This window comes from Ochotona princeps, chromosome 7 (assembly GCF_030435755.1).
Source record: "Ochotona princeps isolate mOchPri1 chromosome 7, mOchPri1.hap1, whole genome shotgun sequence".
In the NCBI taxonomy this organism is placed as follows: domain Eukaryota; kingdom Metazoa; phylum Chordata; class Mammalia; order Lagomorpha; family Ochotonidae; genus Ochotona; species Ochotona princeps.
In genome coordinates, this window is record NC_080838.1 from 46,618,259 (window position 1) to 46,632,551 (window position 14,293).

At 41.2% G+C, this 14,293-nt stretch overlaps 1 protein-coding gene across 2 annotated transcripts in view; it reads left to right on the forward strand.

The window, feature by feature from the left end:
* PPP3CA (protein phosphatase 3 catalytic subunit alpha) overlaps positions 1–14,293 on the forward strand; it is a 294,420-nt gene that overhangs the window by 140,336 nt on the left and 139,791 nt on the right. For both annotated transcript variants that reach the window (XM_004594298.3, XM_004594299.3), the window contains exon 2: positions 6,896–7,096. In XM_004594298.3, coding sequence (XP_004594355.1) covers positions 6,896–7,096 — 201 coding nt within the window. The remainder of the gene's footprint in view (positions 1–6,895; positions 7,097–14,293) is intronic.

Consider the following 14,293-nt stretch of genomic DNA (forward strand, 5'->3'; position numbering starts at 1 on the left):
TTGATGTGTCCTTTCACTTCTTGTTCAACAGTAAAAGACAGTTTCACATATTTGGTGGCTGAAGTTAAAATGCTTCTTATTTTTTATTTTTTAAATATTTTTTTAAATTGCAAAGTTAGGTATAAAGAGAGGAGGAGAGACAGAGAGGAAGATCTTCTGTCCGATGATTCACTCCCCAAGTGACCACATTGGCTGGTGCTGTGCTGAACTTCCTCCAGGTCTCCCACACGGGTGCAGGGTTCCAAAGCTTTGGGCCGTCCTTAACAGGCCACAAGCAGGGAGCTGGATGGGAAGTGGAGCTGCCGGATTAGAATCGGCACCCATATGGGATCCCAGTGCGTTCAAGGTGAGGACTTTAGCCACTAGGCCACCATGCTGGCGCACACTTTTTATTTTAATTTGCAGTTTTTGAATAGGCACATTTCGTTTTTCAGTATTTACTGCAAAAAACGAACTGCATCTTGGAATTGTTATAAAATTGCATTACAAAATTAGATGTTTATTACATGCTTTATGCAGGAAAAAAATATGCAACTGGATCATATTATCTAGAAAGCCAGATATACCTTTTGTTAAAGAAACTGTTTTTAAATTGCCTACATTTTATTTGAATTGATCTTTTAGTTTTGCAGTGTAAGTTACTTCAACTATTTCAGCAAAAGTAACAATTACACCATGCATTCTTCAGATTCTAGATGTTAATGTTTGGTCTTACTGTTCACTTCTGTGTTGTGTTTCTTACTGTCTGGCATGGGGTTTAATGCATGGTTGGTGCATAATAGGTACTCTGTGATTAATAGATTAATTTTTATGGTGATTAGAAATTTGACATCTGCATTGATACCATAGAAACTTCTGTTAGGGGGAATAAAAGAATACCAATTTAAGAAGGTCAAAATAGAATGGGTTTTAATTTGTATTTTGACATGTGTTATCCCTGAGCTCTTTTCTTTCCATGTGCTGACATGCATTTCCTTGACAGCTCAGTGCAGACAGTAGTCGCATGAAATATGGGACAAGAGCTGTTTTTGTACATGTTCTCAGTATAGAGAGAGATGAAATAAACATGTCTGGACTTGCAGAGAAATTGCATCTGCTGTGTTGGATTGACTGGTAGTGAGCCTGTTTGTGGAGAAATCTAACAGTCAGGTTCTTTCCATGTCCGTATGATAGACACCAGTGAATCTCAGTCTGGACTTCATAATATTGTATCTGGAAGTCTTTCAAAACATGCCAGTGCCAGGACCCTGTGCCGATCCAGTTAACTCAGAATCTCTGCATGTGGAACTAGGTCATCATTGTTTTGTTTAAGTAGTTCCAAGGTGCAGCTACTTCTGAGAAACTCCAAAGTTTTGTAGGAATCAAACTTAGAAGAGAGCAATCCTAAGGGATGTAAATCCCACTTGCTAAGAAGGATGCACCATGTAAGATCCCACCTGTAAGAGGAAGACATGCATGCAATGCGAAATGTTCTTGTAGCCATAGTTTAAGGAGTAAAAGTAAATAGGTGGTATTAAGTTTAGTAATAGAGTTTATTGAAATCATCAGCATATGCACTAAATCTTGTTTTAAGATTGAATAAATATAAAAAGATATTTATTGGATATTTCACTTTTTACTTTATTCCTATATCTGATTTAGTAAATCGAGAACTTATTGTAGATTTGTAGAACATCTTGGTTTGGAACCAAGATGGATTTTAAATGCTTGAGGGTCTTTTGTAGCTTAGTCAATACTGCTTTGGCCAGCGCAGGCCTAGAGGGTGAAGTGCTGTGATAGAAGTGAAGAGCCATGTTTGTTGTGGCTTTATCACTGGCTAATCCTTCCATGTTGGGCAGTTTACTCTTCCACTGTGTGGATTTTACTTTTCTCTTGTTTAGTGTGGGATGTCAGTCCAGATAAGAAGCTTTTTAGTTTTCCTTACTGCAGCTGTGGGATTTTTGAGAATACTTTAGCAGCCGTCAGAGCGGAGAAGCAAGCTGAGGAAGCTGCCATAAGTTCAATACAGCTATATTGAATCTGCTAAAAGACAATTAAACATGAAAATTCCTCCTTCAAAGGATGGTGTTGCCATGGCATTGATTCTCAAATGTTTTCTATTAACAGTAGAAATCCTTTCAGGAGTGACCATAGTGGATCAGTTATCAGAAAAATAGAGATTGAAGCTCTGCCTCCAAGATCAGTAATATCACTTAGGGCTGCTGAACCACACGTAACTGTCTAAAATTGACCTAACCAAAAACTCAGAAAGAGACCTTTTATTTGACGACCAAGGCTATTCTAGCCACAAATATTTAAATAGCTTTGACTTGGAAGGTAGTTCTTTCAGGTGAATGGATAAGTGAAGATTGTTCAATAGTTGTTTATAGATGACAGAAGTATTTCATGTACAATTTTGGATCCTTGACAAGTATTTTTTTTTTCTCCATGTCAGATAAACTCCTGGGAAACCAGCAAATAGAAGAGAAACAATGATCTTGGCCAGTGAAAATCATTCTCGACCAGGTTTCCTCAGTGACATGAACTTGTGGTCCTAGTCCAGAATGTCATTTGACTGTAAAACCTTGTATGATGCTTCTTGTTAGCAAAGACATAGATGCCTCAAATACTAGTTACTTTTCTGCTTTAAATTAGGGAAAAACATGATGTTGAGTGGAAGCTGTGAAGTGGAGGAATCTGCATATTTCTACTTTTAGGATGCTTCTTTGAGAAAAAATTAATATATTTGAGAGGCAGTGAAAGTGAGGGATGGAGCAAAGGGGAGAGAAGAGAGACAGGGAGAAGGGAGGAAGAGAGAGAGGAAAGCAGGGGGTGGAGAGAGGGGTTCATGCCTCAAATTTCCAGTCAGTAGGGCTGGGCCGTACCAAAGCAAGGCGATAGAAACTCAGCCCTGTTCTCCCACATCTGGCAGGAACCCAAATTCTTGAGCCTTTATCACTGCCTCTCATTGTCTACATTGACAGGAAGGAAGCTGGAGTCTGGAACAGGAACCGGGGTATTGAAGTGAGGCATTTTAATGTGGGATGTGGGTGTCTTCACTTAGTCCAACAACCTCCACTAGGATGCTTCTAAGAAGTTTTATAACACTATTTTCTGTACTCACAACCAGTTACAAGAAAATTGTTTGGGAAGGAAAGCATCCCAAATATCAATAAGTGTTTCTGAAATTCCAGTGGCTTGTACAGACATAATTTCCACAGTCCTGGCATGTGTGTGTGTCAAAGAAAACAACATGTAACATTCCAAGGAAAGGAAAGAAGTGGAAATCCAGTTTTATTAAGTGTAGCTTCTATGACAGAAAGCTAGTGAGAGAAACGTTTTTTAAACTCATTGGCTTGTTTGTTCTAAACAGGTATGGTTCAGTATTTGGCACATATCTACTACTGTAAGACTAAGTGAACAGAGAAAGCAAATAAATGTGACCTTTGTAGGGCTGTTTTTTTTTTTTTAATGAAGTCAAAAGTGCACAAACACATAAATATCAGCCTGCTCTTAGTCTTATCCAGGAAGCTTCTCTGATTGACAGTGTTTCGCATTCAGACTTTGGCATCCTTCTCAGTTCCCTGTGGGCCTTGCCATCTGTTTAACTGGTAAAGGACCCCTCTCATCAGTGTTTCTGTGGTGCAGTTGGAAACACATGCCTCTGATGGGCTGCTGCTGCTACTCTCTCACCCCTGTTTATTTGGGACCAGTTCCAGTGTGTCAGAGCAGGTGGCTTTACCTTAGCCAGATTGGTGGTTACTGGAAGGTAGAAGTGCTGCAGTGAGGAGCGGAGCATCTACTATTATGGTGATTTTGGCATTGGAGAGAGCCCAGGGACTGGGACAAAGTCTAATTCCTAAAGATGATACTCTCCCTGGGGAGATGGTTGTTTACCTCTCACCTTCTTAAAGTGTTTCAGCACTTTCAAATTTAATGCTTTGATCTACATCAAGGTTAATAAAATGAGTGTGTGTGTGTGTGTGTGCATGCACGTCACAGGCCCCTCTGCTTTTATCTGCCTACCAATAAGTCAGATTCCCTGCCTTTCCTGTAATTCTTTGCCAGATAATTTTACTGAATTGTGTCAAACTGTCAGTTACCTAATTCAAAGCTTGGGAAGTCCTCACTTAAAAAAAAAATAGACAGTTTCTGCCCACGTTAAGTTTCTTTTTGATGATTTCTCCCTTTCATTCTCCATTCCTTTGGAAATTTTGATGAGTTGCTAAGTCAGATGTTTTATACTCTCCAAACACACATAAGAATGCAGGTTAAAAAAATTGCCACATTTTCTAAGCATGTTGTATTAGTCAGACAAGGAGGGAGCGGGGGACAAAGAAACGAAATAATTTCCACATGTCTTGAGTTTAATGACCTAGTTTCTTCCCTTTCATCATTTAATTCTTGGGTTTTCTGTTATTTTGACTGTAGTTTGGCATTATGTATTTGTCTTTATTTTATACTGTACTTTGACATCATGTGGGGTTACTGAAAGGTTCAGGAACATGGAATTAAAAGATAAGGTTATTTTGGTGCAAAAGGTTTTTACAAGCCATACATATGACTGGTCTTCGAGCAGTTCATGAAAATTGCGTATTAATGAAAATGTTATGGGTTCATTTAGGATTTTTTAATCAAATAAGCTTGCATCGTAATTCCCTTTTATTTAAACTTTTTAAAGTACTTCTCTTGTCATATATCCATCCAATTATTCTATTGAAAACACAATTGTTTTGTAAGTACGTTCTTTTCTGCATTTGTTAACATTTCTATTTCTGAAAAGTGGTTTTCCAGCTGTTTTTTAATTATTAATAGCTGCCTTAAATACATTCTTGGGGGCAGTGTAGTTATTTTGTTAATACTTGATTTTTGGATTTAGGTGACCTGATTTAAATGCAGTGATTCTGCAGGTCAAACTGCAGGTGATTTTCTTGGACAAGGTGCTTAGTATTTTTGAGTCCCAGGTTTCTCTTTCACATTAATGTTATATGGCCTGAAGTAGTTTATTTATAATCATAATACATGCGCCTTACCCCTCTATCAGCTTTACTGTTGTGTCTGATTTTATTGTCCAAACAACGTGAGGTGTAAAATAAGTACTCTGTAAATGTTGGCTACCTGTATTACTATTTACATTGGTTAGTCTAATAATTCTCAGGTTGATAAAATCTTCACTTACAGATGATGCTGAAGTCGCAGGCAGTTATTTAACCGGCCCAAGGTCGTGCAGCAGGGGAATGGGCAGAGCCAAGCTTTCTACCCAGCTACATCCTGCACACCCACTGAGTTTGTCACTGCCACTTTTGGCAGCAGAGTTAAATAGATGTGGTTGGATTGTTAGGAAAATTACTCCTGCATCGAACCATTTAGATTCACTTCCTGGTTTTTCTTTTCTCTTAAGTAGCTACAATTTCATAGAGAAATCAAACATATGCTATTGGATTACACAAACTTCTTAGCATATGTCTACTGTCAGTCTTGTTCGAAAGAGAGACATTTTAAGGAAGTGAGAGGACCTGGTGTATTCCTTAACTTCAAGTATTTTTCCTTCAAAAGGCTCCCTCCTTTGGGGGTGCTCTTCTGCCTGTGGAGTTGTGCATATGGCACCTGGCAGTTATATGGAACGGTGTTGATACTGCTTGCCAGATAACTCTGAAGGATCCAAGCTTTTTGTCCTGTTCAAGAATCCTGTCATTGAACAGAGGAATGAGGAGGGTTTTGAATGGCTCCTTGGGCTTGGCGTTGTGGCACTGTTAGTAAGAATGCTTCTAATGCAGGCACTCCATCAGTTGCCTGCTTTTAAGAAAGTCTCTTCTTTGCTTTCAATGCATGTTGCAGCTAGTTCACTCCCTGGGAGGCAGTAGGTGAGGGTTCAAGTACATGGGTGCCTGCCTCCCACAGAGAGTTTCTAGCCTCTGGCTTCAGCCCATTTCAGTGATGGTTATTGTGGGCATGCAAGGGAATTAAACAGCAGATGGGAAGACCTGTCACTCTTTTTTGCTTTCTCTCTCTCTACCCCTGTTTCTATTGTGTGTGGCTGCCTTTCCTATAGATGAAAATAAATAAGGCTTAAAACAATGTAGCTGACTCATTGGCAATTTAATCAGAAATGTAACCTTCATGATACATCTTCTTGTTGACTGTGGTCTGATTGAATGTACTCACAGATGTGAAGGAATCCAGCAGCTGTGCAAGAAGTTGCTACTTTTCCGAGTGGTAGGGATGAAAGGGGTGGATGCTGGAAGAGAGCTTAGGTGTTCTATGTTTGAGCAATGAGTGGAGTTTGTTTTTGTAGCATTCTCCCAAATCATTATGACTCCCACTAACATCATTCTGTTCCCTCTACTCTTCAGAATATTCCCTTAGTACAAATCATTCACTTTTAACTTCTAAGTGGGCAGTTGCCTTTGTGTGCTCAGATTCCTGCTTTCTACTTAGGGCAGGGAATTTTGAGGTGGCGGGGGCGGCTGTGGGTGGGGGTTGGGTTCTCTCTTTTTTTTTTAATCTCTATAGATGGTGAGCCTGCTGTACATAGGGAACATGCCTTTGGTGCAGCCAGTTATGGTTCGGTGTCAGTTATGATTCTGTGTGTACAAACAATTTTCTTTTCTAGAATTGATTATTGCCCAAAGGAAAGTTGTTTTTTTATGCCTTTATCTCTTTTAAACCATGGGCATCCTTCAGATGCAACAGATAGTACTGAATGAATAAGAATTGTAAAATTCCTTTCAGCAATCACCTCGCTTCTAAAGTGAAAGCAAGGAGACACTCCTTAATTTGTGCTAGCTTTTGATCTTGTTCTAATGGTGGGACTTTTAAAATGGTCCATTAGGGGGTTAGTGATGGGGATGGCTAATATTGAATCTTTTGTTGTTGAACTCTGACTAATGTAGTAATCTGACTTTTTTCCTTTCAGCTGTCCCATTTCCTCCAAGTCACCGGCTCACAGCAAAGGAAGTGTTTGATAATGATGGGAAACCACGTGTGGATATCTTAAAAGCACATCTCATGAAGGAGGGCAGGCTGGAAGAGAGTGTTGCATTGAGGATAATAACAGAAGGTGCTTCAATTCTTCGACAGGAAAAAAACTTGCTGGATATTGATGCACCAGTCACAGGTAAGTCCAAAGAATATAGACAGCCCACAGCTGCTTTTTTATAACATCATATCTAAGGTTCTAGTTTCCTGTGTGTCTTCAAGCATCTTACTCAAGGTAAAGATTTTAGTTAATCTGTACATAAAAGACTGAGGATACTATGTGTATATAAAATAATTTTGTTTTCATGCATGTAGTATCTACAAGATTGGGCTGTTCTTTTTTAAAAAAAATATTTTATTTTTGATGTTGTTTACATAGTTGACAAGAATGCAGGTCCCATGAGGACCACTGATCAGAGTGGGATGGGTCAAGGTACAGGGGAAGGTGGATATGGCAAACACTTCCAATTTTCCTTGTCTTTCCTTTCCTCCTATATCTGGTGGGGGAGTGGGGCTGAGAGAGGGGGAAGGGACTGCTTCTAGCTGCCAAACTACATCAGCACCCAGGGATGGGAATGTCCACTTGATGTCATCTTAGAAACCCAGGTGTGGAGAAGAATGCTCCAAGGTTGTTGCTTAAGTAGTTCTGAGAGTTCCTAGATGCGGTTTCACTGCTTCAAGGTTGAGAAAACCCTTCCAAGGTCCATTGGTGAGTCCACCCTAGCACAACCACTTACTTAGTCACTTGCTGGTAAATCTTGGTGAGGAGAGTTGTCCCAACCTGTTTGCTCTCCATCTTCTTACATGGCACTTGGTGTCCTCTGCAGGCCCAAATGAGCTTGCCGTCATGTTCCTCTTATGCACTTGGGCTCTTATCCACTGTATAGGCATCAGCAGTTGAGGAGGCCCAGTCACCATAAATGCATTCCAAGGTCAGACCACAAATTCTATGATTTTCCCTATGGCAGGAGTTTTGAGTCCAGTGGTCCAATTGGGGATTCCCCAAAGAAATCTTGTCTAGGGTGACTCTAGACCTGACTCTTGCAGGTATCAGGCAGTACAGTGTTTGGTTCAATCTGTCACCCATATCAGCCTATGCATACACATTTTTAGTTGTTCTTTAGGTGATTTTAGTTGCCTGTCAGTTCTATCCCCAGCCTACTTCCCATGCAAACCAATGGGTGTTGCATCCCAGCCTATCACAGACCTGGCATTTGTGTACACCAGTGAGAACTGCAGCCTAACTGGGATGACCCCCAGTTATCCCCACCAAGCTTGCCCCAGCCCTGGTTCCTGTGTATGCCAGCATGTGCAGCAGACTAGTCCAGTCTGTGCCACATCCTAATCATGTTCTTATATACACTTAAGGTTGTTGCAACTTAGCTCAGCTCACCCCATCCCAAGAAAAGCCCATACATATACCAGTGGATGCTGACGCCTTGTCCAACCTGGACCACTTCCAGCCCTCGCTCTCATGAACTTCAGTGAGAGCTGCAACTTAGCAGAGGAGTACCCACAGTTTCCGTCTGTGGGTCACTCCTAGAACTGGGTCTTACACTTTCCCGGGAGTACTGTGATCCAGTCTGATACAGTTTGTTCCCTGTCCCAGCACTTGCCAGAGAGTGCTATGGCTAAGCCTGGCCAATTGGCACTTATCCTGGCCCTTGTATATACCAGTGCATGCAGTGGCCTGGCCTAGTCCAGCCCACCCTGAATCCTGGCTCACATGCAAGCTGATAGTTGTTGTAGCCCTGCCAAGGATCTTTTGCAGCCTGATCTGCCCTCAGTCCCAGCTCTCACACTCACCAGTAGGAGCAGTGGCCCAGCAGAGGACCTCCCTCACTCCCCTGCTAGACTAGACTGCTCCCAGCCTTGGTTCTTGTGCTTATCAACTGGGACTGCATCTTAACAGAGGAGTTCCCCAAGCTCCCCTATTAGACCTGCTCACAGTGGCAGATTTTATACACTGGTGGGTTTTTTGGCTCAGTCTGACTTGGCCGACCTCTAGTCCTGACCACTGGCAGGTACTGCGGCCATGCCTTATAGCCCACACCCATTCCAGCTCTCACTGGCGGATGATACAGCCCTGCCCTACCTGGGCAACTCCCAGACTGGGCTCTCATATGGATCAGTGAGTGCTGCAACTTACCTCAGCCTAACCCAGAACTACTCTGGCTCTCATGAGCCGCAACAAGTGATGCAGTCCAGCCCAGTCTAGCACATTCACAGACCCAGCCCACACATCTGTCAAGGGATGTTGTAGCCATGTTCAGCCTAGTTTTCCACCCTTATTTCTGGCTCCTCTGTTCACCAGTAGGAACTGTAGCCTAGTAGGGGAGTTCCCGAGTTCTCCCACCATGTCCACTCCCTGGCCCAGATCTGACACATGTTAGACCCCTACCTGGTTTAGTCTGTCCTCCCTCCCCTCTCTCATTGTTTCTATATGCTGGTAGATGTTGAGGCCTGTCCCATTTCACACCCAATTCTTGGGTGCACCTACAGGTGCTGCAGCCTGGACCAGCCTGCTCTGATCCCAACCATAGTTCCCATAAGTGGCAGTGGGAGTTCTGTTGTCATGCTTAAGTCGGTCTGTCACCACCCCCAGCTCTCAAACAAACCAGTTGGTATTGCAATTCTATAGGAGTAAGACCATACATCCACCCACCCCCATAGAATTTCCTCCTAGATCTGGTTATCTTCTGTGTCAGTATCTTTGCTCAGCCTAATGTGGCCTACTCCCTGCCCCTTTACTCACTGGCAGGTCCTGTGGTCTAGCACTTCCAGGCAGGCCCTCCAGCCCTAGCTTTCATGTGCACCAGTGGGCAGTGGTTGAACTAGCTTAACTTAGGTCTCCTACATGGGTGGGTGCATTGGTCTGACCCAAAGGATCCTCCAGTTTCCCTTCTCCAAATCACTGAGTCTCAACCTCCTTGCTTACCTAGTGGTGCAGTGGCCTGGTCAGTGGAATTTCCCCAGAAGTCATTCTTCACATGAACCATTCTGCTTCAGCTGTCCTCCCTCGCACACATCCCATACCCCGTTACCAGAGCAGTCTACAGCCCCCATGCCCATGAGCATGCAGGTTCCCAAGGCCAGTCTTCTGGCGATGTGGTATGCTGGCCTGAGGCTCTGCATACCTACCTGGAACCTGTGGGAGAAAGCTAAATATCTCATTTTTCTATAGCATTTTGCTACAAGTGTCTTTAGACTTTTTTTTGTCCTGCTGCTTTCAATGGGCCAAAGTGAATTTTAATGGAATTTTAATGGAAAATGCAACAGCTCATACTAGTGATTTTTGATCTATTTCTATCCTTAGTGGAGTTTGTTAGACTTGGCAGGCTTTTAGGGAAGCTGTAAGTATTTATTTTCTCCTTATGTACTTTCAACCTGGCAAAGGGAAAACATCTAAACATCAAATATTGTCATTTTTCTAATAAAGAGGCACGTAAAAGTATTTCATATATCTTAATGGTTGTTTCATTTTCCCAATCTGCATGTTTTTACCATATTATTGTTCTTCAAATTCACATTTGAATGTGATTATCACGCAAAATATAAACTCTCTTGAATGTTGGACCTTCCTTGGTGAAATGCTGTGTAAGGATTCATATTTCAAAGAACTTTTTAATTTTTTTTTATTTTTTATTTTTTGTTTTTATTTTTGATTGGCAAGCTAGGCTTCATGCTTATCATTCAGAAAATATGACTGGGGGTAGAGTCAACCATCAGGAGAAATTGGCTTATAGCTTTATTAACTCTCTTGACAGTGGTGAATAAATTAGACTATAGACTTACTCTGTGTTGTGTGTTACAGCCAGAGTGTTTTACAAAGATCGTTAAAAATATGTGTTATAAAAATATTTCCAATGATTTTCAAGTTTCCTTGGTTTGAAAATAAACTTAATTTTTTTTAATTTTTATTTTTTTAAATTTATTTATTATTTTTAATTCATTAATTACATTGTATTATGTGACACAGTTTCATAGGTACTTGGATTCTCCCCACCCCTCCCCAAACCCTCCCACCATGGTGGATTCCTCCACCTTGTTGCATAACCACAGTTCAAGTTCAGTTGAGATTCCCCCATTGCAAGCATACACCAAACATAGAGTCCAGCATCTTATTGTCCAGTCAAGTTCAACGGCTTCTATAAACTTAATTTTAACTCCATTTTTCATGAGCTTCAGTACCTAAATACCATTTTGAAATCCAACGGTGCAGTGGGAAGTGCAGGATAGAGGACTCCACTAAAATACTAGCTTTATGTGGTATCTTTATAATTAAGGTTTTCTTTATGACAAAAATAAGCAACATAATATTGACTTCTTCATTCCCATTTGTCATGATAATCTGTGAGGTTTAGGGAAGAATTCATATGAAATCCACTAATTGCCTAGTAGGTGTTACTGAGGTGGTAATTACAACTAAGGAAACATTAAGGAAAAATCTGGATGAGCTCGATTCATAATATCTTATCCCTGAACCTTTGCCTTCCTGGAATCTATTTGTCCTATCATTCAGTAGAGGCCACACCTGCTTCTTGCACCTGGCTCAGATTTGGGCAGATAATTTGACAAGTTTTAGGATCCCGATATGAAGATACTTTGGGGATCAGGACTCAGCTAAGTATAATTTTGAAAGGGAGAAGGAAGAAAAACCTTTTAGCTAATGACAGGAGTAGTTAAAACGACATCACAGAATATATAGCACTTTAGCCCTAGTGGAGTTTGAATCATACAGGGAAAACCTTTATTTAGTAGAATATTTACCTTCATAATGAAAGCAAGAGTCTAAGGAGTTTCAGGTAGGTTACATTGCAGTGGTCTCTTTACTGTCTAGCCTAACCCCTCTCCCTCTTTCCGATACTATAAGGATATGGAATATTAGTGGCAATTGAGTGTAGAATTATTACTTTAACAACTGGATAAAGTGGAAAAAACATTGTTGTATCATTTCCCAGGAAGTTAATGTCATAGTCCTTTAGGGCTGCTGTAAAAATGCCATTAATTAAATGGCTTATAAACAATAGAAAATTATTAAGGACTAGAGGCTGGGAAATCTAAGATCAAAGTCCAGCAGGCTTAGTGTTTATAGATGGAGCTTTCATCTGTGTGCACGCTTACAGCAAGGGGCAAGAATGCCCCTGGGCACTTTTCACATGGCTGCTTAGAAGGGCCCACTTCTGACCTATAAAACTCTCAGTCAGAACCCACTCAAAGCAAGAACACCATGATACAGATTCTGCTGTTTGCTCCAAACATGGTTGAATGATTAAAAAGGGAGATTTCCAGGTATTTACATTAAAATTTTATTTCTGGCTTGGGGGCATTTTATAAAAATATTTTTCTGTTCTCAATTTTTTCCTGAAAATTGAATTGAATTTATTTTTGTGTCTTTGCCCATATATGAATGAAACATTTTTTTTTTAAGTTTCCAAAGTTACCTGCTTAATTACCCATTTTGATAATTCATTTTCATACATCTGCTAGACATTGACTTCACAAAGGTGAGCCTAGTCTGGGTTACGTATTTGTGAACAAGACCTGGCCTGTGTCCTGCAAGGGCTAACAATACCACAGGAAAAATGAAAATAGCTATTTATGCAAAGATAAGCATATAAACTGTTGATGGAAGGATTTGATATAGCTAATTTAGAGTTATAAAATTTCCATAAGTTTTAAATTATTAGTTCCTTCACAGTGTTTCATTGGAGTAAAAGATCCTGTCGGCTGACTGAAATTTCGCCTGCTCTAGAAGTGAACGGAGAGTTCTTTTTGGAGACCAGGCGCATGGGTGGAAATGCATATGAAATATAGTCTGTGCTTAGGACGCTCGAGTTCTGGTGAGGCAGGCCGAGACATAGACATACTCACCATATAATGTGTGACGTTTGTAGTGCAGGTGCTGAAAAATCAGGTATGGGAATTTAGAAGAAGGAACAAGGAGCAGAGAAAATCTCAGAAGGTTTCTTGACATTAATCTGAACATGTAGGGTGAGTCAATTTTTACTGTGTTCAAAAGCTGGGCAAGGCCTAGGCAGAGACCATGGGTTAGGACAGGAACTTTATTGTTGTTGTTGCTAATATCAAGTGGCAAGGCTCATTTTTGAAGATGAGCAGAGGAAAAGTTTCTGAAGGCTGTGACAGGTGGATAAGGGACGAGTGGTACTGAGTTTGCAAAGGACAGGGTCAGGTAGCGCTGAAAATGTTCCTTGCAATACTGTTCTGAAAGCCCTGGGAAGCCGCAGTTAATGCATCAAGTTGTGGGTAGATGAATGTCTTCATGGGATGGGAGGGATGTTAGGGGAGGAACTCGTAGGGGAGGAATTGCTTTTAATCCAAGGTAGCCATAATGCAAACTTTGACGGATTGTGGACATTGGATTCAGGATTCATTACAGGGCGTCTTAATGAACGATTTTTAAGGTTGATATAAAGACAGTATTAGTTTATATGTTTACAATCAATAAATTAATGACTGTGAATATGCCAAGTTGGGTTTTTTAGGAATTTGTTGCATTTCTTCTTGAAGTTCTCATATTTTCCTGTTTTTCCTTCTCACTCAACAGAGAACATTCCACTCATTTGTAAAGCAAAGGCAAGCCAGAAGATTACTTTTTTTTTTCTTTTTTTAATAGAGTGATTTGGAATTTATTTTCTGCGTCTGGGTGGAGTGAATCAGCCAGCATTAGCTGGGCAGGCTGCTAATCTCTCCCGTTTGTCTGTTTCCTGCAGTGGGGGATTTGTCCCTGGGGCAGCAAAGGATTCCCTCAGTGGCTGGGCCTGCCATTTAGCACGTCAGGCGGTGGCCAGGGAGACCTCTGGCTCCGCTCCTGGATATGAGAGTGGACTGCTGGCCAAGTTTAAGGTCATGACATTCTTTCCCTTACAGCAGCTGACGTCAATTAGAATTCCCCTTGCCTGGTCTCCTGGGAGAGTGTAGTAAGGATTGGAATTCAGTGTCTTTGGGGACCAAAAATGTTATTTCTCTGCATACTACGCTTATTCACTATAAAACGGCATGGCCTTAGTTTCTAGGGGGACAAAATGCTGCTTCTGGGGCATTTTGCCCATGTGTGATTTTTGTAGCTTGATTTTCAGGTTCTCTTCTACAGTCAGAGGCCTGCTCTGGTTCCTGGCTGGTTGCTGCGAAGTCAGTATAATTCAGTCCCAGTCTGTCACAGCACTTGGATGCCCCATTCTCCTTCATTTCAGCCTGTGATTTTCAGCAATAATAATTAAGTGACAAACAACAGTTTAATGAGAGTCAGGGTCCTTTTTCCTGATCTCTTCGTCGCTCTGGTCATGGTTATTGCCACGAAAGTGATTTTATGCAT